Below are 21,771 nucleotides of genomic sequence, written 5' to 3' on the forward strand. Positions count from 1 at the left end.
CCAGAGGCCCAGCTGCGGAAAGCCCCTGTGCCCATCCCCCACACCTCGGCTGAGGTAGCGCCGGGTTGTCGCTGCAAGGTGGCGCCCAAGGCCAAGACACCGCGGGACTTGTCGCCCAGATCCCTGACAGTGGGCAACGTCCAGAATGTCCCGCGGGGCCCGACCCGTGCGCCGGAGCTCGCAGCAGCGCCGTATTGGAACAGTGAGCCGGTACCGCTGGGCCTGGAGATTGGTGAGAGAGAGAGGAGAAAGGCGGAGCTGGTGGCCCGAGCCATAAGAGAGAAGGAGAGCCTCCGGCAACCAACATTCCGGGTCCGGGGCCCGCTGTACGAAGGACAGGTGAGGCGGTTTGATGTCTGCCGGGGCTATGGGTTTATATATGAACCGGGCCTGGAGGCCGAAGTGTTTATAGCCCGGCGGGATGTGAATGCCCACCTGCCCGAGGAGCACCCCGGCCGTAATCTGATGCCGGGTGACATAGTGCAGTACACCCGGCACTGTGGAGAAAGGGGGTAGTTTGCCCTAGATGCCAAACTGCGGGGCAGCCAGGAGAGCAGAGTGAGTCCTGCACCCCCTCCCTCGGATGAAGCTGAAAGTCCGGAGTGAGGGCAGCGGAGCACCGTTGTCCAGTCCCCGTTGGGACCACCGAGTTTGTGTTTGTTGAAAAGTTGGAAAAATGATAAGCAAAATAATAACCGAAGTTTAACCTGATTATCTGAAACCGTGATTTGCAACCGGCCAGAGCCGGCACCGTTGTCCCCGTGGGGACCGTTTGAAAGTTGGCATGGGAACTATCCATAGACAAGCCCGTGAACTTGCAGGGCAACCACAAACGTTAGTGGCATGTAAATAGTTGGTTTACCGTACCGTTTCCGCATGTGCCGCCTCCGGAGAGGCAGGTTGGAGGGAGGGCCCTCAGCAGAGCAGGCTGGGGCCCAGCCACCACAGGAACCGGTGGCTACCCTCTGGAGGGGAAGGACAGATCCCGCTCGGGTAACTTGTGCTGGACTGGGGTAAAGGGGTGCTGCCTGGGTTTTAGGGGCAGCATCAGGGCCAGGTTGCTTGGGTGGGAGAGAGCGGAAACCGTACCCGTAAAACCGTTAGTAACGTTTAAGAAATGTGCCTCCCGTTGTGGGATGTTGTTATAAAGTGTATTATGTTACCGTTTACCTTTTTATATATTTACAGAAAATAAAACCGGTGTTGGACGGGCAGCCCGCGGACGGTCTGCATTTTGCTAAGGGGGAATGTGACGCCCTGGGCAAGCCAGGGGTCACAGGTCATAACACCACCACACCCTACACCCCAGTTAGGAACATCTAAGCTAACCCAAAATCCTTGTTGCCTTCCTCCAGGGGCTGATGTTCACACCAGGGGGTGGGCCAGGCGGTTGGCTCCGCCCACCGAGGAGTTCACAGCCCTGGAGGCGGGAAGAACCAGGCAGTTTTTAGTTCAGTTAAGAAAAGAGAGTTGAGTAGAGAAGTTCAAGCTAGGGAGTGGAGGAGTAAACAGTCGAGTCTAGTGAGGGAAGTGAAAGTGTAAGGAGGAAAACAGTGAAGTGGTAGAGGAGTGAAGCTGAAGTCAAGTAAAGTAACAAGCAACAGTAGTCAAGCCTGAAGTTGGTCCGTGGCTGTGTGCCTGGACAGTGTCAGCAAGGTCAGCAGACGGCGGTGATTGTCTGGAGTGGGACTGCTCGGAGGTTGCTGGAAGGACCGCGGACGGGTAGTGGCCCGGCGGTCTGGAGCAGTATACAAAGGACAGTCAGCACCAGGGCAGGGACCTCTCGGATCCCGGCAAGGCTAGGAGTCGCCATAATTTGCCAAATCCATCAGTGAAGGGGACGTCTGTCTCCCAACAACCAAGTCCCGATTGAAGGCAAAAGTCCAACCATTGAGGAGAGACACCGCCACCGCCAAGGCACCATATCCAAGCCGGGGAGCGGGTTACCGGTGGGAACACATCGCAACCAATATCAACAGAGGTGCAGGACAGAGGGACCGTCACCGTCACCTACTGGGGAAAGCAAGTGCAGCCGTCCGTGGGAACCGACCAACCAGCCGTTTGTTTACCGAGAACTGTGTCATCGTCTCAGGCTGAGTGAGTACCACAGTGCCACAAGGCACAGCGCTGCCCCCGCGTCCCTGCGCCCACCAGGCCCTGCATCACCCACCTCCTCACTGGGTCCCGGGATCACCAACCCCTACCCACGGAGGGGCAACATAACAACTGGCTGCTCCATACCATCCTGCCCGGGATCCCCATACAGAGCAGCGGTGGTGTTAATAAATCACCACAACCGTGGGTGGCGTCACGGACAATAAACTCACCCCAACAATCCCAAAACCAATCCCCTTTTCACTCACGGGCGAGGAGCGCCGCTCGAGTCCCCGGGATCCGGCCCATCGCTCGAGCCACCGAGCAGTGGCAGCAGCAGCCGCGGTGCCAGCCGGACCCGAGCAGCAGTAGGGAGAGCGCGGCGTCCCCTCCTCCGCCCGCGACATACAGTTTACAGTATACTGCGCTGACAGAGCACAACCCTTCAATTTTTCATTAGTTCATGGTGCTATAAATATGATAGACTGTTTTTACCCGTTTTTCACATATGAACCAGGGCAGCTCATATGGCCCTTCTTATTTCTTCTGAATTTTGGCTACTGCCCAGACTCATCAGTCATCAGGGACAAACGGGCAGTTTCATTAAGATACATGTGATGACATGGACTCGCATGGGTTAAAGTTTCTTAAAATTCATCCAGACAGGATGATAGATTGTTTATAGATGGGGGATAAGTCCCTCATTGTTTCTACAAGACTCTTGTTGACTCATGTAATTGTGTTGGCCACTGAAAGCCAGACGTATTGTTCTCTAGACTTTTCCAGTAACCATTGTAACGTAGTTGTGTATTGCTAATGTGATTACCTTAGTAGCCATTGTCGAGTCTGTGACTTGCAGACTTCATGGAGTTATCTTCAGTCTTTCTATGCACATCATTTAAATGAACATTGTCCATGCAGCTTGAGATTCATCCAATGGGAGAGGCGCTCTTGTCCAACCAATCGATGAGGACGCAGTGTATCCAAGTGGAAGGCTGTGGCTATAAAAGGGATTTCTTTAAGCCACCAGTGGTTGTTGATGGATGCTGATGGATCCAGTCTAAGCTCTCAGGAGCTGACTAGAGGATCAGGATATCTTATGTCTTCAATCTAGGGACTCCGGTTCCGGTTGGAGACCATATCCACAGCCTAGGGATTTCGACTCCGGCTGCCAGGATTGTAACATCATACCAGGACTACCTAAGGAGGACACTCAGGTTGGGACAGTTCAGTCACCTGGCTACAGACTTTGCAGACCTCACACAGCTTCCTAAATCTGGCGCTATTCCTTTCTCGGTGGGTGCTCGCCAAAAGCGGGGTGCTGCTGGATTGGAGTAAGTTGCCCTGGAAGCTCAGAGGCATGGACATTCTAATCCCTGGTGAGCCAGCAGAAGGGTGAGACTCTGTTGCCTGTTACATTTGTGTTTGCTGGTTATGTGTTATGTGCCGTTAATTGTTTGGGGATCCAATAAAGTCTAATTATTGTGGTTCCCTCACCCTGTGTTGTCTGAGTAGTGTTACGCCCACGGTTAAGGAGGCCGGCGTTCTGTTGGGATGAGCCCTGAGCCACACTGTCTTTCTAAAGGCGGCGGGTTTTAGTGGACAAGAGCACAGTACACACCAGATGTTTTTTTTGCCGCGGCTGTTGTATTCCACCTTTATAAAACCCCTGGTAAAAATGATGACCTCACCCGGCTCTGAGGAGGTTCATTCAGTTGATCACAAACGGCACAAAAATGGCAACTTTCTGGCTTTAAGAAACACTAAAAAAATCCTGAAAACATAATGTGCAGCCAGTAACGGTGACTTTTCAAGACCAAACGGGAAAAATTATGGAATCACTCAATTATGAGGAAAAAATTATGGAATCATGAAAAACAAACAAATAAAAGAACCCTCCTGTGATACATCACTAGTCTTATGTTGCACCGCCTCTGGCTTTTATAACAGCTTGCAATCTCTGAGGCTTGGACTTAATGAGTGACAGACAGTATCTTCATCAATCTGGCTCCAGCGTTCTCTGATTGCTGTTGCAGATCAGCTTTGCAGGTTTGAGCCTTGTCATGGACTATTTTCTTCAACTTCCACCAAAGATTTTCAATTGGATTGAGATCCAGACTATTTGCAAGCCATGACATTGACCTTATGTGTCTTCTTTCAAGGAATGCTTTTTACAGTTTGTGCTGTATGGCAGGATGCATTATCATCTTGATCAATGATTTCATCGTCCCCAAACATCCTTTCAATTGATGGGATAAGAAGTGTACAAAATTTCAATGTAAACTTGGGCATTTATTGAAGATGTAATGACAGTCATCTCCCCAGTGCCTTTACCTGACATGCAGCCCAATATCATCAATGACTGTGGAAATTTACATGTTCTCTTCATGCAGTCATCTTTTTATTCTTTAGCTTTTCTGTATGTAAATCCCATTTCCCTTAGGTGGGTTCTTACAATTCGGTCACAGACATTGACTCCAGTTTGCTGCCATTCGTTCCTCATCTGTTTTGTTGTGCATTTCCTGTTTTGGAGACATATTGCTTTAAGCTTCCTGTCTTAACGCTTTGATGTCTTCCTTGGGCTACAAGTATGGTTGCCTTTAACAACCTTCCCATGTTGTTTGTATATGGTCCAGATTTTAGACACAGCTGACTGTGCACAACCAACATCTTTTGCAACATTGCGTGATGATTTACCCTCTTTTAAGAGTTTGATAATCCTCTCCTTTGTTTCAATTGACATCTCCCGTGTTGGAGCCATGATTCATATCAGTCCAGCTCTCCAACGTGTGATCATTCCTTTTTAGATGGAGACTAACGAGCAGATCTTATTTGATGCAGGTGTTAGTTTGGGGAATGAAAATTTACAGGGTGATTCCATAATTTTTTTTTCTCATAATTGAGTGATTCCATAGTTTTTCCCCCTGTTTAGTCTTGAAAAGTAACAGTTACTGGCTGCGCATTATGTTTTCAGGAATTTTTTAGTGTTTCTTAAAGTCAGAAAGTTGCCATTTGAAATGACATTAGTTTTGTGCCATGTCTGGGATCTGCTTTTTTATACAAAAGTAAACAACTTAGAGCCAGGTGATTCCATAATTTTTGCCAGGGGTTGTAGATGAGAATCCCTCTCTCCAATCCCGATATGCAGGTGCATATGTATCATTCTTCTCATGACGAGCACTGCAGTCCTAAAGCCGGTGCAATAGGAGGGAGGCATTAGGGGTAGGACCACAGCCAATCAGAGGGCAATATTGTTTGTTGTGAATACATTTGAATTAGATTCCAGTTTGGGGCTCCCTCTTGTGGTCAGTGCTGGTAATGCAGTTGACTTGCTGAGTGGGAACTGGACAGCTGAGTAGGATTTGCAATCAAGCCATTTGGTTTGGGTCTATATTACTGTGTAGCTTCCTTTTGTTCCTTGCCAGTGCTCAATTGTATTGCCTGTGTTCTAAGGACTTCCTGAAACCAGCCCTGTTCTCTGTGTCTACCAGAACTCCTCTCAGATAAGTTGGTCTTGTACCTTTGCTTATGGTTTTTCACTTTCTTGTGATTTTGTCTGTGTGGAGTTCCTGGTAGAATTGGATTATTCCCTGCTGGGAGTATCTGTGTACCTTGCTCCATGTTCTGTTATGTATTGTGTTTTGTCATGCTTGGTGCAATATTCAGTCCCCTCTCTATATCAATGTTTTGCTTGGATCCCAGTAACACCAGAGTACTGATATAGCAGGGTAGAGCCTGTTTAGGCTCAGTATTTTTCCATGTCAGGCATGCTGGTATTTATTAGGGTTTTTACGGCTGCAATCAGTGCTCTTTCCTATTCTTTCCTATGCAGATAGTTTTGGGCCTCATCTCTGCTGAATCTGTTCTCTAGCTACGTATTGTGTTTTCCTATATCACCGTAATCTTTACATGTGGGGGGCTGTCTATATCTTTGGGGACTACTCTGAGGTAGATTAGCTTTTCTACATTTCTCTCTGTTAGATTATTTAGTTCTCTGGCTGTGTCGAGACGACTAGGTCTTCGTAGGCTCGTCCCACAGCTACTTCTAGTTGTGTGTCAGTATTAGGTCTGCAGTCCGTTAAGGTTCCAGCCACTCTGGTTATTTTCTGGGTTTCCGAGTTATTGCTCTTTTTCTGATCCTCCTCGGTCACTGGATCACAACAAATGTCTCTTTTCAGCCAATGAACATGTATTTTTGAGGTATGAAGTTACAGTAAATATTAGTTAATAATGGGAAACTAAAGGCGCGTAGGTGGATATACATCGGCATAACTTCAGAGTGTGCCAAATGACATTTATGGAAAATTACGAATTAAGTATGTCATAAGGGAGCTGTTCAGGTAAAGATGGCAAGTATCCTAATTCTGAGGAGACTGATTGAGCGATAAAGCATGTAAAGGACCTGAGATGATAGATTCATCTGCACTCTTTCTGCAGAAGACGATTCCAATTGCTCTCTCTTAGGGGGATCCGTACCACCTCTATGATCTGGAAACAGAATCCATAGGTAGAGATGAGAGACCCTGTTCGATAAAAGATTGCCAATTTCAAATTCAGTACGAGCCTCGGCCTGTGTATTTCGTGCTCGATAACATGAGCCCTTTCCCCAAAAGTTGGCAATGTTCGGTTTTGTGTGATCACAGATCGCGTTTTCCCAAAATGCTTTTCTAATGACATGTTATGCTCTTTGTATAGGATGGTGGTGCTGCATGATGAATGGGGGATGTGTTTAATGAGTGGAGCGGACGGGGACTCGGGAGAAGCCAGACGTGCGCGGCGTCATTTTTTTTTTCTTTCAAGTTTACTCGTGGATGTTCCTCCAGCCTGTCATGGTGAAGCAAACATCCACAAGGTTCACACAAGAGCTTGTGTCTTTGGCTGCCTAAGTCCCTCTGCATATAGAATGAGGACATGCGGCGTCGGCACCATTTTGTGAATGTGAAACATTAGGAAAGGTGTTGTCGCCGGGGCTGCTAGACAGTGAGCTTTTCTAGGGGTGTAATGATAGGGAGTTGAGGTAGAAAGGAGAGCAATCATGTAGAATAGGGACGTGCTATTTATTGCCACTTATTACAACCTGCTCCAAATTAGCCAGTGAAACACATTTCTTGGTATTGTTAGATAGTAATGCCTGCTCTAAATGTATTAGTGAACTAGGTAAGTAGGTCTTGGCACTTTTCAGTGACTGCTCCAAATTATACATTGAACCAAATTTCTAGGTATTGCTACTTATTGCTGCCTGCTGCAAAGTAGCCAGTGAAACACATTGCTAGGTATTGTTAGTATTGCCTGCTGTAAATTTGCTAGTGAACTGGCTAAATATGTCTTGAGACCTTCAATGACTGCTCCAAATTATACAGTGAACCGCATTTCTAGTTATTAGTACTTTTTCGTGCCTTCACAATATTGCCATCTCAGGAATGAAATAAATATTTTATCTTTTGTGTCAGGTGTCTGACAGGTGTGGGTGTAGGGTTGCAAAACATCTGTTTGAAAGGGGAAGGGTTCATCAACCATGAGTGGTAAATCAAGATGAGATTGTGGTGGAAGACTGCACAGACAAAAACAAAGAACCATTGCATCCAAATAAAGGCCCGTCCTAATGAAATAAAGACAGACACCATTTTGTTGGCAGATATCGGTCACAGCTTTACTGATATATTATTATTTTACAAACTTTTCCAAACTCATTAAAACTTGTAAAACATATTTTATAAACTTTTTTCAAACTCTTTAGAACTTGTAAAACATAACTTGACTCCAGGTGAGAAGGGACACTCTACCACAGGACCAAGGACTTCCGCTCTCTCACCAGAATGCTGTTGACACATGCTGCTGTGACTTCACTGTATAAACATTTAGAAACTGTTACCATAAAAGAAAAACAAGTAAAAAACAAGCATTAACAATAGGGAGGGAGGGAGGGAGAGCTGCTCCGGATCCTGGGATACCAGGGGAAGAGGCCGGACACCGGCCCAGACCCCAATATATAGGTAGAAATTACACCCTATAGATGGGATTGGGAAATCGGGAGGGGCCAGGACGGTGTCCCCTCCCAAACAAAGGAAGAGCAGGGCCTGGACGGGAGAGGGGGCTGGACAAAAACAGCATTGGAGGTTAACCCCTTGCTGCACAGTCTGGGGCAGTTTCATTATGCACTACACTGCCCACCAGAGTGAATAGGTGGGGTGTTAGAGGTTTACTTGTGGGATGTTCTGTTAGTGAAATCTCTACTGAGCTGTTCACACTTTGTATCCCATGGGCATCAAAGGTTCACTCCAAAGATTCCCATATTCAAGAGGAGGAAATCATCTGCACCGATGCCCAAAACCTTTGTCAGTTGGATCCTCACTCAGATGAAGTAGGGTCTGAGCATGATCCCAACCCTCATCAACTGACGATACCCCCCGGGAGTGGAGGTGATGATAATGATGAGACTCAGATACTGATGTGTACACATCCTGTTCTGTGATGTCAGGTCAGGAAGAGGAGGAGTGGGACAACATACAGCATGATGATGAAGTTGTAGATCCCACTTGGTGTGAATCCAGAGGCAAGCAGCTCTATAGCTCAAAGGAGGAGAAAGACGTGGAGGTTACATTAGCAATTCCCACAAATGCATGTGTGTCACCCAGGGATAGGGGGTACTCAGAGACGGGCTAATGGAGTCGCTTCTAGAGGTATCACGGTGACGTGACCCGGTCTGTGATCCCAGGCTCTACAACAAAAGGGGAATATGTACAGGGAGATTGTCTGTGACGCCACCCGTGGGTTGCGGTGATGAGATGGTGTCATCGCCCCTGCCTCTGGGTCCCATGCCCGGGACTGATGGTGTGGGGCAGCAAGGTGGGATCCCCTCCACGGGTAGGGGAGTTGTAGTCCCGGGGCCCAATTGGGAGTTGTGGTAGTGGCAGGGATTGCAGGGAGCAGGAAACTCACAGTTCGGTTGTCTTGGTGTTGGATGAAGCTAGGCTGATGTGTGTGGTCAGAAAACACAGAGTCCTTTGTAAACCAACTTGCCAAATGGCCGGTCACCGTTGGCGGGTGTCTTCGGGTCCCACACCCAGATGTACAGCCAGGGGCCCTTCCTTCCACACTCTGTCTGTCTCTTTCTTGTCTGGACTAGTCCGTTTGAACGGCCTCTGGCTCGGGTCCCTCTCCCAGCACCGGCGGGCTACAACCCTGTCCCGGTCGCCTCAGGTTCCCGGCTGCCGGATCTCTGTCACCTGTGGCCCTCACAGCCACCTAGTCTGGTAGTCCAGGGCTCCAACCCCAGCTACCACTTTCTCCGGGGAGCTGCAAGCCTCCCCTGTCAGCTTTCCACTGACTGCAGCACAACTCAACTAAATTCTGCTCTGTCACGTCCTTAACTCCTCTTGCCCCCCTCCCTTTTCCTGGGGAAGGGGTGAGTAGGGCCTGATTGGCTGCTGTACATCTGTGTGGGGATTGTGTAGCTGCCAAGGAGGATTAACTCTTTCTGTGACTGGTTTTACCAGGGCGTCACACATATAGTGATGCAACCATGAGAAGCCATCATCAGCCACAACTCTGGATGTGACCAGCAGCGGTCCTGGGTCTGCAGTTAGCAGGAAGGGTTGCCTATCCTGGGTCTTTTTTGAGATCGCAAAGAATGACCCAAAGTTTATCTGCCAACGTTGAAAACAAGGAGTCAGTAGAGGCAAAATTTTAAATAACTTGACTACTACATGCATGAACCGCCACATGTGCAACCAACATGCATTACTGTGGGAATCTTACTGCGCTAAAATGCGGACTAGCGCACCTATCCAACCACCAGCCACCAAATCAACCACGTCTGCTGCTGCTTCCTCCTCCTTCGTCACCATCAAAACTAAAAACTATTCTGCACACCACAGAACCTCCAATTTGTTACCTGCTTCAGTCGGGGTGAGTAAGAGCCCATCAGCTGTTATAGAAGTGGACACGTCTTGTGTTTTTGACCCATGTGAGACACTGAAGCCACATCCTGTATGTTGCATGGACCATACCTCCCTGCTGTGCAAAGACACTATGGGGAAATGGGAGGTAATTGATGCCACTGTCCTGCTGTCTGCCTGAAAGGTTTGTAAATCTCCAGACTCTAAGATAGGTCTCCAAGTTGTGTCTTGTCTGTATTGGTAGGGATGTGAGAGCAAGAGGCTTTGTTCCCGCCATTTTTTGAGATTTCTCCCTCTTCTATATGTGACCATCATTCAATCTGGTATCGCGGCAGCTAAATCTGCATCTGCCCCTAAGATACCCCAAAGATCTAGTAGGATAGCTCTGGATCCACATGGGCTCCCCATGTGACATACACCAGTGCCATGTTAGTGCCATACATTTTTACCATACACCAGTGTCATATATTTGTGCCATACACCAGTGTCATACATTTTTACCATACACCAGTGTCATATATTTGTGCCATACACCAGTGCCATACATGTTTACCATACACCAGTGCCATATTAGTGCAATACACTAGTGCCATACATTTTTACCATACACCAGTGTCATATATTTGTGCCATACACCGGTGCCATACATTTGTTCCATATATGAGTGCCATCCTTTTGTGTCATACACCAGTGCCATAAATTAGTGCCATAAATCAGTGCCATATGTTTGTCCTATACACGAGAGCCATCCTTTTGTGTCATGCACCAGTGCCATACATGAGTGCCATATACCAGTGCCATATATTTGTGCCATACACCAATGCCATACATTTATGCTCTACACTAGTGCCATAAATTAGTGCCATATCCAGATCCTCCATGTTTTTCCGTCCCACATTTCCAGTGCAGGGATCGGTAGGACCGGGACGTTTGTGGCCTTGGATATCCTCCTAAAGATGGCGCGGGCTGTGAGGAAGGTGAATGTTTTCGGCTGTGTCCTTCGGCTCCGGAAGAATCGTGTGAGCATGGTGCAGGACAAGGTGCGCAGCCAATATGTGGCTTATCTCCGCCCCATGGGGTCTGCTATGTGGGTGAAGGCTCTCTTTGTGTTGTCCACCACAGTGTGGCACATAGCATAAGTAGTGGGGCGTGTAGGTGGTATGTGGACAGATGGTGACAATGTGCCCGTATATCTGTGTGTGGCAGAAATCTAAGGCTTCTTAATGGTATGTGCCCACGATCAGGGTTATGTTGCGCTCTGGAAGCAGTGTATTTTCCCATGAGAAGTTGAAATGTTGCGGATAGGAAACCCGCAGCACAGGTCAGAGTATGCAGCATTATAAAGAAGCACAGAGGGCAGGAGGCTTCTATAAATCCATCCACTGTGCTTGTAATGTACAATGCAGTTTGCAGTTTGGATGCTGGGAAAATAACAGCACCCAGAACGTTGCTAACATTGATCGTTCGCACGGGCCTAAGGGAGTCTCAGATGATATTTATCTTCATTATACCAATATACATCGTTCCCTGACCTCTTGTCTGCTGCTTATGGAAATGTTGTGCTTGCTCTTGGGTTACCATGGTAACATCACAGGAATGACAAGCATGACTTCCTGCCATGGTAACATCTAGTAACATCATGGTAAGGCTGTGAGGGAGGACACAGCAGGTCAGCCATGATGGGGTGTTTGTAACCCTGGCTGTGTTATCCTGCTGAAGTCACATGATATGAAGTGCATGCAGAGTCAGTCATTAGATGTTACCATGGCTACCCCAGAGCAAGCACAAGAGACGGAAAATATCAGCAACATTACTGACAGTGTATATTGTAATGAGCGACTGGACTCATAGTGAGTTGTACCACAGGAGCAGTACATCTTCCTGTATGATGGCCTCCTGGAGACCCTGCTGTGTGGCTCCACCGGTGTGCCAGCTCCGGACATGAAGAAACAGCTCAGTCACATGACCAGACAGGATCCTCGCACCGGTATGGACGGGTACGACCAGGAATTCAAGGTAAGAGCACGGGGCATCGGACATTAAAAGATATCCACATCTGGGGTCCTGCTGATAATAATGCACTAAGATTGGGGTCTTACAGGAGGGTGAGTGACTCCCGGCCCTAAAAGTCATGGCACGAGGCATCCAGCGTTATATCCACGTCTGGTGCCGTCATTGTGGGATGGTCTATTTTACATCCTAATGATATTGTCCTAAGATTGGTGGTCCAGATGCATTGGTTGGTGGTCGCTGATGTAGGCTCACCTCAGTAACACGTGGTCCTAGTGGTGATGACACTGGGCTCCGGGCATTATATCAACATCTGGGGTCATCACTTTGGGAATCTTCTATATAACATGGCTCCTCTAGATACTATAGTCCCATGATCATGTGGTCCAGCGGTGCGGTGGTCGCTGATTGCTGCTGTAGGCTCATCCCGGTAACACATGGTCCTAGTGGTGATGACACTTGAGCACGGGGGTGTTATATTATCCCTTGGGACATGCATTATTTCTCATGGCTTCTCCTGATAATATTGTCCTATGATCATGTGGTCTTGCGGTTCAGTGGATGCTGATCGCTGCCCTAGGCTCACTCCGGTAGCAGCTGGTCCTAGTGGTGATGACGCAGGGCACCAGGTATGGCCACCACTGATTAGACTGTCTGTTTTTCAGGCTCTAAAGGAGATCACACAAGTATATCAGATCTATCAATGTAAAGAGGGGAAGAAACCAGAAAACCAGAGAAAGAACCGCGACCCAAAGATCCTGCCGAGTAAGATCCGGACACAGAAGTCAGCTGGTGCTGCAGGACCGCCATCACCACCATGTTGGCACATTATGGGGGGGAGGGGGGTGGCGAGCTTTGCAGATCTGATAAAGATGACATCCCAGGATCAGTAACTATCTCCAGATATCTTGTACCAAAACCTGGAATATTATTACCCTCAGGAGACCCATCCAGTCCCTTCCACACCACCACTGGATCCACACAAATTTTAGTATTTATCACCACATATCACCACTGCATTCTAGTAAATTTCATCACATATGGTGAAAGCATCTTCTTTTTTGGGTGTGATTTTTTTTTTATTTTTAGGGTGTTTCCTGGTTTAATGACCTCATTAGCATAGGCGCGTCGTGGGGATGAGGTGAGTGTGATGGACGTGGTCACTGATATTTCTCCTCTTCTCTCCTCAGGTGATCACTTTCGACCCATCCTGTTTTCGGCATTGACACAACATGGCGCCCCCGGGTACATCAATGCTGTGTTTGTGAATGTAAGGAGAATACTTGTAGACTGTGGGCCCCTGTTGTGTGGGATCAGATGTGATATACAGGAGTCCATTAGTTGGGGCCCTATAATTCTAATATGTAGGAGCCCCAGGTTCCGATATCCAAAGCTCTTATATTCCGGGGACTTCAGGACTTCTGGAGCTCGAAGCCTCTGGCCGCTGCAGGGAATGGTGTTAAGTGCACATACTGTTAGTTATGGAGTCCTCCAGTCAGCGCTCAGCTCCTCCAGAGCTCCTCATACCTCCTCCCAAAACTATAACTATATCAGAACCAGCAGCTTCCACAAATGTGAACAGGCGTCAACCGAAAAAACAACATAACTACGAAAGCATATCCACTGGCGCTCAATAATATAGGGACACATTGGCATTGTATTACAGCTATAAGAAGATTGGAAAAACTACACATAAAACAGGCGCAACAGTAACGATGATTCCGGGCCAATGTGTCCCAACTTCTGGTCTTCCTTCATTGTGAATCTCCATGACCAGACACTCAGCATTTAGGGCCCTGGGTCCTGGTCCTACTCCATGTTAGCCCACTCAGAATTTGGGGTCCCGACTCCTGGTCTTTCATCATGATAACTCACTCAGCATTTGGGGTCCCGACTTCATGTCCTCCTCCATGTTGGGTCACTCAGCATTTGGGGTCCAGGCTCCTGGTGCGCCTGTATGTTGGAACAGTCAGAATATTGGGACTCAGTAAAGTATAGAAGCACGGTCTGATAGAGTGCTAAGGAGGCTTGACCACTGGTCCTACATTTCAGGTCACTCAGCATTTGCGGTCCCGGCTCCTGGTTCTACTCCATATTGGGTTACTGAGCATTTGGGGTCCCAACTCCTGTTTCTCCTCCATGTCAGCTCACTCAGCCTTTGAAGTCCCGATTCCCAGTCCTCCTCCATGTTGGGACACTCAGCCTTTAATGTCCTGCCTCCTAGTCTCCCTCCATGTTCGGTCTCTCAGCCTTTGATGTCCTGCTTTCTGGTCTTCCTCCATGTTGAGTTGTGACGCCCTGGCGCCGACAGGTGGTCACAGAAGAATACTACACCCCACATAACACCATCCCACACTGGGTCCCATCAGCCACAAAATCCTAGCCACCCCCCAGGGTAGGAAGATCAAGTGGTAGTTGAAGTCTGAGTGAAGTTCAAGTGGAAGTTGGAGGTCAAGGCTGTGCCTAGTGAAGGTTAGCCAGGGTAGTGGCCCTGGTCTACTGGCTAAGTGGCAAGCAGTGGACCGTGTCCAAAGGCAATGGGAGTACGGTCGAGGGAGATCCAGAGTGGACCGGGACAGGGTTGGAGCACGTCGGTACCGACCGCGGAGATCCGATCCCGAAACTGTGCACAGGCGGGGTACCTGGACCCTAGTTAGAAGACGGTTGTAAACCCCTTCTCTAATTCACCAGGCCGGGAGCACGTTTCAAGCCTAGCTCCAGAAGTGTTAGCCCAGATAGAGCGAAACGGAAGCCCACCGCGGGGGATAAGGTATCCGCAAACACCCACTGAAATCCCAAGGGTCAGTTTTCGCGGGCACGTCTCCCAACCAAAATATACCGGGAGTGGACTTCCCTGTTCCAGACGGAGTTGTCCAAAAGTGAGGAAAAACTACAGAGTGCCGGAGGAAGGGACATTGGTACACCAGCTGGGTGTGGGACCCGAGTACACCCGGACACGGCAGCCGGCCACTGACACTGACACAGACTCGTGTGCAATTCTTCAGCATTAGCACACCAACATTCCCCGGTCCGGCCCAGCATGCCACCTCCGGCCTACATCGCTCCCCGTATCCTGGACACTGAGCCCCGGGGCATCCACCCCTACCCACGGAGGGGTTAACAACCAGCTGCTATTCCATCGCCCCCGGGTGCCTCCCAGCAGCAGTGGTGATATTTCATATTACCATGCACCGTGGGTGGCGTCACTAACTATTTACAACAATCTCCCGCACATATTACGCCCCTTTTTATTTGAGTGTCCGCATGACCCCCGGGTTCGGAGACCCCTCGAGCCATCGCGGATCCGGACCCGAGCAGCTCGGCTGCTGACGTGGGGGCAGCTCAGAGTCACTCAGTCCTTGGGGCCCCGATTCCTGGTCCTCCTCCATGTTGGGTCACTCAGCCTTGGGGGTCCCGACTTCTAGTCTTCCTCCATGTCAGCTCACTTAGCCTTTGGGGTCTGATTCCTGGTCTTCCTCCATGTCAGCTAACTTAGCCTTTGGGGTCCGATTCTCGGTCCTCCTCCATGTCAGCTTACTCAGCCTTTGATGTCCTGCCTTCTGGTCCTCCTCCATGTTGGGTCACTAAGTCTTTGGGGCCCCAATCCCGGTCTTGCTCCATGTTGGGTCACTCAGGCTTTGGGGTCCCGACTTCTGGTCCTCCTCCATGTCAACTTCCTCAGCCTTTAATGTCTTGCATCCTGGTCCTCCTCCATGTTGGGTCACTAAGTCTTTGGGGTACCGATTCCCGGGCCTCCTCAATGTTCGGTCACTCAGCCTTTGATGTTTTGCCTCCTGGTCCTCCTCTATGTCAGCTTACTCAGCCTTTTCTCTCTGTCAGTCTTACTCTCTGGATGACGTGATGATCGTCACGCAGCTTCCCATGAAGGAGACTCTGGTGGATTTCTGGTCCCTGATCTGGGACTACAAGTGTACGTCAGTGGTGATGATGCACCGAGCGCAGGACCTACCGCAGGTTAGTGCCATCTCTCCGCCCCTGATTAACCCTGCCCCTGCCTATCAACAAATAGGGACAATATGGCTGCACCATGGCCGGAGAGTATTTCTGTAAGTTTCCTATTTACATTGTCTTGTAATCCTTCATCATTTTCAATATCTCTGCTTGCTGTCAGTGAATCTGTAAAACCTGAGAATAAGTTCCAGTATTTCTCACAGCTGGAGGATTGGTACAGTTACATTACATTTAGTGAACCCAGACAGAGCTGTGTGCTGCTGTGTTTACCTCGCAGAGCGTTGTCTGCAGTAATACACTGTAATGATCTGATCTTTCCAGGACTGTTCGCGTTTTTGGCCGGATGAAGGTTTTTGCCGCTTTGGCAACTTCACTGTCACGGCATTGGTAAGGAGGTCAGAAGACGGCTACAGGCGGAGGTCACTGAGTCTGCGGCGGGAGAGCGAGGTGAGTGTGCACGGGGGAGAGTGATGTGAGTGTGCGGCGGGAGAGCGAGGTGAGTGTGCGGCGGGAGAGCAAGGTGAGTGTGCGGCGAGAGAGCAAGGTGAGTGTGCGTCGGGAGAGCAAGGTGAGTGTGTGGTGGGAGAGCAAGGGGAGTGTGTGGCGGGAGAGCGAGGGGAGTGTGCTGCGGGAGAGCGAGGGGAGTGTGCACCGGGGAGAGCGAGGGAAATGTGCACCGGAGAGAGCGAGGGGAGTGTGCACGGGGGAGAGCGAGGGGAGTGTGCACGGGGGAGAGCGAGGGGAGTGTGCACGGGGGAGAGCGAGGGGAGTGTGCACGGGGGAGAGCGAGGGGAGTGTGCACGGGGGAGAGCGAGGGGAGTGTGCACGGGGGAGAGCAAAGGGAGTGTGCACGGGGGAGAGCGAGGGGAGTGTGCACAGGGGAGAGCGAGGGGATTGTGCGGCGGGAGAGTGAGGGGAGTGTGCACGGGGGAGAGCGAGGGGAGTGTGCACGGGGATAGGGAGGGGAGTGTGCGGCGGGAGAGCGAGGGGAGTGTGCGGCGGGAGAGCGAGGGGAGTGTTATGATCCGGAACCATGGAAGATCACCATAAATCATTGGTAAAAAGGTCACAAGAGCATTGGCAACTAATCTGGCTGCCATCCCCTTACTAACCATCAACACTAGAAGTAGCCGAGGGGTGAACTAACATCCTATGCACTGCGAACCCAGCCGGAGAACTAGCTATTCTAAAGGAAGGAAAGATGAATAACTCTCTGCCTCAGAAAATAGACAAGAATAGCAAGCCCCCCACATTCAAAAACTGCGTGATATAGGAAAACACAATACACAGATAGATGATAGGATTAGCAAAGGTGAGGCCCCACTGACTAAATAGGACACGATAGGAAAGGGACTGATGGTGGCCAGAGAAAAACCCTACAAAAATCCAAATTCCTGATAGTACAAAAAGCCCTCAGATCGCTCGATCTGAACTCCGTCCTATACCAGGCGCTCTTGTCATACCAATGAACAGAAAGCAGGAATTATTACAAATTCAAGAAGCAACAAACACATGGACTTATAGGAGCAATACTCCAAACATAGCTGCAGGGAGCTTCCCAGCTAAGCAACTGAGAGGGAAGATTCCTGCATGCAAATAAACTGACAATAACCACAGTAAATGACAAACTCAGATAAGAGCAAAAAGAACAAAACAACATAATTATGAGCCAAGCACTTATCTGAGGTAGATGTGGTCTAGAGCAGGATGAGAAGGCTGGTGAACAAAGAACAAATGACATCTGGCTCAGCCTGCTAGTAGACCAGGGTTTATATAGGCAGAGAATTAGCAGTGGAAGCGCCCATTGCTCCAACACACCTGGTCTCTGTCCAAACCATTCCTGGTCACAAGAGGGAGCCTCACAGCAGCAAAAGGATAACTGACATTCACAACAGGGGAGTGTGCGGCGGGAGAGCGAGGGGAGTGTGCGGCGGGAGAGCGAGGGGAGTGTGCGGCGTGAGAGCGAGGTGAGTGTGCGGCGTGAGAGCGAGGTGAGTGTGCGGCATGAGAGCGAGGTGAGTGTGCGGCGGGAGAGCGAGGTGAGTGTGCGGCGGGAGAGCGAGGTGAGTGTGCGGCGGGAGAGCGAGGGGAGTGTGCGGCGGGAGAGCGAGGGGAGTGTGCGGCGGGAGAGCGAGGGGAGTGTGCGGCGGGAGAGCGAGGGGAGTGTGCGGTTGGAGAGCGAGGGGAGTGTGCGGCGGGAGAGCGAGGGGAGTGTGCGGCGGGAGAGCGAGGGGAGTGTGCGGCGGGAGAGCAAGGGGAGTGTGCGGCGGGAGAGCAAGGGGAGTGTGCGGCGGGAGAGTGAGGGGAGTGTGCAAGGGGCGGCAGCAGAGAGAGAGTCATGGGACTAATCTTGGGGGTTGTTACCTTGCAGGCATCAAACTCCAGACTGGACGTGACCTTGTGGCAGCTGGACTCATGGCCCCTGGACCAGGATCTCCCAAATAATCCAGCCACTATAGTCACCATGATCGGGGAGGTGGAAAAATGTCAGCAGCAGACTGAGGAGAGCCACATCCTGGTCACCTGCAAGTAAGTGCCACAAGGGGCAGCAGTGAGCGTGATGTCTGCCCCCAACAGAGGTCACTCAGACCGGCAGAATAGTGACTGCAGCTCTGGAGGTGACTGTGGGACAAGACACAATGTAACAGCTGAATTGTGACCGCAGCTCTGGAGGTAACTGGGATAAGACATGATATATCAGCAGAATAGTGACTGCAGCTCTGGAGGTGACTGGAGGATAAGGTATGATGTAACAGCAGAATAGTGACCGCAGCTCTGGAGGTGACTGCAGTATGTGATGACCCATAACTGCTGCTGGTCCCGGTTTCTGCTCTTTGTCGGTTGCAGATCCTTATGACCCTCTGTCTCGGCAGGGATGGGGCGAGCCGCTCCGGGCTGTTTTGTGCCGGTCTGGTGTTGTGCGATCAGGTCCGCAGCGATGTTACCATAGACGTGTCGCAGGCCGTCCGCTCGCTCAAGAAGAGACGCTGCCAGTTTATTCCTAGTAAGGTAAGAGCTGAGGGGCTGATGGGGGAGTTGACTCCTCTGCAGAGTGCAGGTGGAGCAGGGTTTAGTGCTTGTGGGCACAGATGTGTCACCTGCTGTTTACTGATCTCACCCGGCGTCCTCTCATTGCAGGCGCAGTTCTCCTTTTGTTACTCGCTTGCTTGCAGTTATCTGGATTCATTTGAGACTTATGGAAACTTCAAGTAGCTGAGTCATCTATGGAGGAGGAAGAGGAGGAGGAGAAGGAGAAGGAGGGGGAGGAGGAGGTCTATTCACTGACTGGTACCTGCCGGACCTTACTCCTCATCACACTCTGATCTGATCACTGCAGACTCCTCTTATCCAATCATCAGCACCGGGCCCTTGGAGACCATTTCTGTGTGTGACATTAAGAGCAGGGTGTGGAGACACAAGGGTCAGTGGGTGCTCTCGTGTGGAGACACAAGGGTCAGTGGGTGCTCTCATCCACTGGCCTGGCTTTGTTCAGAAAGACCACACGGACCAGGGCTCATCCCACTGAACGCCCGCATTCCTTCCCTGTGGGCAGAATACGACTCAGACAACACACAGGGATTAGAGTCTTCATAACTGTGGGGCTTCCAGGGCCATCTATCCCAATCCAATAGCACTCCGCCACTGAGAAGAGATAGCGGCAAGCTTAGGAAGCTGACCAAGCACAGAAAGATATGTAGCCAGGTGACCAAATTGTCCCAACCTGAGTTCTTAAAGCAAATTTGTGTGCTCATCATTGAGCAGTGAAGCAGTTCTGTGATCCTCCAGCTGGAACCGTGCACCTTAGGCTGAAGTCCTATAGAATGAACATGGGGACAGGAGCCAAGGCCTTTTATTCTCCTAAGTTCTCATTTCAGGATATTGTCTCTTAAAGGATTGGTGGAGATGGCTGCTCTCTCATTGGTCGCTAGGTCAATCCGACTGCATAATTTTCCTCTGAATTATGTAGTCAAAAGGGCTGAAGCAATCCACATTTAACAGACAACAGAGCTCTGGTCTGTCTGACATGAAACAAAGGCTAACTTTTCTGGATTTACCAAAGAAACAATATGTCTGGCTGAATTAAGAACAGTTCACCCCCACACAAGTAGTCAGACACTGAGTCATCACACAGGGGTCCCAAAAAGCAAGTGGTGCACAATGAGATTGGAGCCCCCGGGATGACTAGGTGTGGGCTATGCACTGCAGGAGCCAGACACTGGGGGCCCCAGAAATGAGGAGCCCTGCACCATACACTGAGGAACCAAGGATTAGGAGCCCTGCACCATACACAGAGGGCCCCAAAGATGAGGAGCCCTGCACCATACACTGAGGTCCCTGGGATGAGGAGCCCTGCACCATACACTGAGATCCCTGTGATGAGGAGCCCTGCACCATCCCCTGAGGTCCCTGGAAGGAGGAACCCTGCACCATACACTGGGGTCCCTGGGAGGAGGAACCCTGCACCATACACTGAGGTCCCTGGGAGGAGGAACCCTGCACCATACACTGAGGTCCCTGGGAGGAAGAACCCTGAACCATACACTGAGGTCCCTGGGGTGAGGAGTCCTGCACCATACACTGAGGTCCCTGGGAGGAGAAAACCTGCACCATATACTGAGGAACCAAGGATTAGGAGCCCTGCACCATTCCCTGAGGTCCCTGGGATGAGGAACCCTGCACCATACACTGAGGAACCAAGGATTAGGAGCCCTGCACCATTCCCTGAGGCCCATGGGACGAGGAACCCTGCACCATACACTGAGGTACCAAGGATTAGGAGCCCTGCACCATTCCCTGAGGCCCATGGGACGAGGAACCCTGCACCATATACTGAGGAACCAAGGATTAGGAGCCCTGCACCATTCCCTGAGGCCCATGGGACGAGGAACCCTGCACCATACACTGAGGAACCAAGGATTAGGAGCCCTGCACCATTCCCTGAGGCCCATGGGACGAGGAACCCTGCACCATATACTGGGGGCCCCAGAGATGAGAAGCACCATCCCCTGGAGTGAGGAGCCCTGCGCTATACAATGGAGGCCCCAGAGATGAGTAGTCCTGCACCATACACTGGAGTGAGGAGCCCTGCACCATCCCCTGGAGTGAGGAGCCCTGCACCATAGACTCAGAGTTTTCCTCTGGGTTTTGTGCTGGATTTAGATTGTGAGCTCCGGGGGTCAGGACGGCATGCAGAGTGTGATATTATATTAGTGCTGGACAATTCTTGTTCTCAGTGTTCCTTGTATATTCTGAGGTTAACCCTTCCCTCTGCGCCTATCACCGGTGGACGGCCAAGATGGAGGGCGACTGTGCAGATCCTGTTACATGGGGTGTGAGGGCGCACGGAGAGCAGCGGAGGATCATGCAGTTGTATGGCGGCACTAGAACCGCTGCACAATGACAGCACGGCCGTGTTTACACTGATACAGTCATCTTTGGGATTTTATGTGAAATTATGTCCAATTTGCCTTTTATTCTCTATTTTTTGTGTTTTTCCAATACATACAAAGGAAATAACCGTGTATAATAAATCATGTGTTATTGAAATCATTTTCTGTGAGAAATACTTCATTTTCTGGAACAATGTCCTGGGTGCCAAGACTTTCGTCTGTGACTGAATATACCAGTATGACTATAACTATATGTACAGTATGTATTCCTGTGCACATACTTTTTGCTACTTTGTATCAGTCCTGTAAATATTATTAGACAGTACAGACCAAAAGTTTGGACACACCTTCTCTTTAAAAGTTTTCTTTATTTTCATGACTCTGATTGTAGATTCACATTGAAGGCA

General features: G+C 50.0%; 1 protein-coding gene across 1 annotated transcript in view; it reads left to right on the top strand.

Moving 5' to 3' along the window:
* Positions 1-21,438, top strand: part of LOC142265621 (receptor-type tyrosine-protein phosphatase kappa-like) — a 261,979-nt gene extending 240,541 nt beyond the window's left edge. The window contains exons 22-30 of the mRNA XM_075332279.1: positions 10,897-11,032; positions 11,859-12,008; positions 12,668-12,767; positions 13,193-13,272; positions 15,843-15,977; positions 16,296-16,421; positions 18,346-18,503; positions 18,848-18,983; positions 19,113-21,438. Coding sequence (XP_075188394.1) covers positions 10,897-11,032; positions 11,859-12,008; positions 12,668-12,767; positions 13,193-13,272; positions 15,843-15,977; positions 16,296-16,421; positions 18,346-18,503; positions 18,848-18,983; positions 19,113-19,187 — 1,096 coding nt within the window. The 3' untranslated portion in view covers positions 19,188-21,438. The remainder of the gene's footprint in view (positions 1-10,896; positions 11,033-11,858; positions 12,009-12,667; positions 12,768-13,192; positions 13,273-15,842; positions 15,978-16,295; positions 16,422-18,345; positions 18,504-18,847; positions 18,984-19,112) is intronic.
* Positions 21,439-21,771: the final 333 nt, after the last annotated feature.

Source organism: Anomaloglossus baeobatrachus, chromosome 1, assembly GCF_048569485.1.
Source record: "Anomaloglossus baeobatrachus isolate aAnoBae1 chromosome 1, aAnoBae1.hap1, whole genome shotgun sequence".
Taxonomy (NCBI): Eukaryota; Metazoa; Chordata; class Amphibia; order Anura; family Aromobatidae; genus Anomaloglossus; species Anomaloglossus baeobatrachus.